The sequence below is a fragment of the Ceratosolen solmsi genome, unplaced genomic scaffold, assembly GCF_000503995.2.
Source record: "Ceratosolen solmsi marchali unplaced genomic scaffold, CerSol_1.0 scaffold6, whole genome shotgun sequence".
Lineage (NCBI taxonomy): Eukaryota > Metazoa > Arthropoda > Insecta > Hymenoptera > Agaonidae > Ceratosolen > Ceratosolen solmsi.
Window position 1 is genome coordinate 3,112,503 of NW_011948414.1, and position 2,645 is coordinate 3,115,147.

At 48.8% G+C, this 2,645-nt stretch overlaps 1 protein-coding gene across 1 annotated transcript in view; it reads right to left on the reverse strand.

The window, feature by feature from the left end:
• The window catches only part of LOC105367829 (cytochrome P450 307a1), a 21,843-nt gene extending 19,809 nt beyond the window's left edge, over nt 1-2,034 (reverse strand). The window contains exon 1 of the mRNA XM_011506646.1: nt 1,407-2,034. Coding sequence (XP_011504948.1) covers nt 1,407-1,827 — 421 coding nt within the window. The 5' untranslated portion in view covers nt 1,828-2,034. The remainder of the gene's footprint in view (nt 1-1,406) is intronic.
• Nucleotides 2,035-2,645: the final 611 nt, after the last annotated feature.

Genomic DNA, 2,645 nt, shown 5'->3' on the forward strand with positions numbered 1-2,645 from the left:
TTCCCTACAGTTTAGGTCATTGCATTTAAATTTTTAAAACAAGTTAATCTAACAGACATACACTTGCAATGCACATTAATGTAGTTCCAGTAATAGATAATTCATAATTAATTCATGAATATTAAGTTTTATACTTTTGATGGAAAGTGTTACCGTAATATCATTTTTTTTAGAATTTTTAAAATTGATAATAATAAAAAGTATACTTGAAAAATAATTGAAAGTTAATATCTCCTTGCATAAACTTTATAAGTACAATATCATACAATATAGAAATTATTGCACACACACACACACACACACACACACACACACATATATATATATATATATATATGTATATGTATATATATATATATAACGGTTGTTGACAATGAAATATGAAACTGTTTAATGATATTTGGTACGTTATTTGCATACATCTACATATACAACTACCTATTTATACTTGATTATTCATTTAAATTATGGTAAACAAAAAATATAATAATATTAATAATTACGATAATAATAGTATCTACAAATGAAAATGGACTTTTGTTTAAAAAGAGAAAAAGAGAGAAAACAAAATTCTCTGGCACCTGCAATGTTTCATTAATAATTTCTCGAATATAACGATACATTAGTAATTTTCTAATTGTATATTAGTAAGGATCATTTTTCACAAACGGCTTGTAATTTTAAATTAACCTCGTCGCAACAGAAGAAGTCATAAAGTGATATATATATATATATATATATATATATGCAATTGCAATTAATTTCCAGATAAAGAATAATTTGAAATAATCAATTTTTTAATTTAATGCAAATGCCAATTAATGCTAAATATAAAATATTTGACGAGATCGTTGCTATAACAGCGATTATTGCGTAATTATCGAATGCAGAAGGGAGCTGGCGCTCAAGCCACAACAGTCGACTCAACTTTATTACTTTATGAATAAAAGAGCCGGGGATAAAACGTGAATAAAAATTATTGTGAAAATTGTTGCACTTGAATTCTCAAAGGGCTTATGTAATAAAGGCGCGGGTTCGGCTCTAAATGCTTCCCCGCCTCCCTCATTCCGGAAGGACCCGAGGCTCATAAGGGAAAGGAAGGACGATGGCGGTTATGACGATGGCGTAGATGGGGCGGGGGGAGGGAGGGGGAGGCTGGGCTCGGCTCGTCAAATGAAAGAATCGGGGACAGACGGAAAGCGAATCGGGAGGTGGCAGGGGAGCGGAAGATCGGTCGGTAAAAATTGAATGCCAGGGAGTAACGAGGAGCGGGGCGCGAATCCTTGCCCTTAACCAGTCTCTGGCAGGCCTCACCCAGCCCCCTACGGCCCTTCTCCCCTTCTCCGTCGCGCCTCGCCCAGCATCGCCGCCCAAGTCGGGCGTAAGAAATTAAAATCTGTTCTTACAATTGTTGCGGTCGCCGCCGAAGAGCTGATGGAATCTCATGAAGTCCGGCCTGCCCCCAAAGTGGCTGCCCTTGGTGATGAGCACCTCCTTGACCAGTCTGTAGCTGCTGACGACGACGCACCGCGAGACGCCCAGTTGTATCTCGTAGATCTCACCGTACTCGTGCGCCATGGCGGTGAAGGCGCCGAAGGGACCCGCGGGCCCCGCGAGCCTATGCAAGCTGCCGAGGAGGGGCAGAGCCCTCGGGCCCTTCAGGCATCGCTTGGCCTCCTCGTCCTGGGGGCCCTCGGGGACCGGTCCGCCCGCGGCCTTCTCCCGCAGGAGGTCCTTGATGCGGCGCAGCAGATGCGGCAGGAACGCGAGCCCGAGGGAGAGGATCGCCGCGCAGCCGAGGAGCAGCCAGAACGCGACCACGGCCATGTTCGGCCCCCGCGGGCGTTTAATGCCGCGCTCTCGGACCGCTTACCGCTCTGGCCAAGGTCAACCTCAAGGACGGCGCGCACCCACCGCCGCGATCTCCTTTCGGGCGGCCGCTCGGTTCTCTGCCCCCTACCGTTTTCCCGGGGCTCGCCCTCCTCGCGGACCGCCTCGTCCTCGACTACCCCCGATCTCGGTCCACACACACACACACACGCACACGCACACGCACACACGCACACGCACGCGCACACACACACACACACACACACACAGAGACCACCGCCACCGTCGCCGTATCCGCCGATGTCGCAGCTGCCGATGCCGCTGCCGCTGCTCTAGTCCCGATAACCCGCGCACACAACCCTCGTGACACGCGACCTCCGCCTAGCCGCGTTTCGCCTTGGCTGAGCCGGTCGTCCGCTACCCGGGACAAGCCGCCGTCTGCCGCGCACTAATTCTTCTTCCTCTTCTTCTCACCGGACTTTTGCCTTTTTGTTCTGACTCGGGCCTCCCGCGACGTTTCCTTCCGCGATCGGAGCCTTGGAGCCTAGCCGATCGGTCCAGCGGACAATGCGCTCTACCGACGCTAATCACCGACCGAGTCTAGGCGACGAATGCCAACGAGCTCGGTATTGCCGCTGCTCCTGCTGCCGCTATTGCTGGAAACTTCTTCACCGGGACCCTCGGCACAGTCTCCTGTTCACTCGCTCGCTCGCTCTCCTCCTGCGACGATATGTTTCCTTCACGCTCTATTCCACCGTATGTGCCGATCCTCGCTACTCGTCACCACCGACTTCTTCCTGCGTTTTGCGTACTTG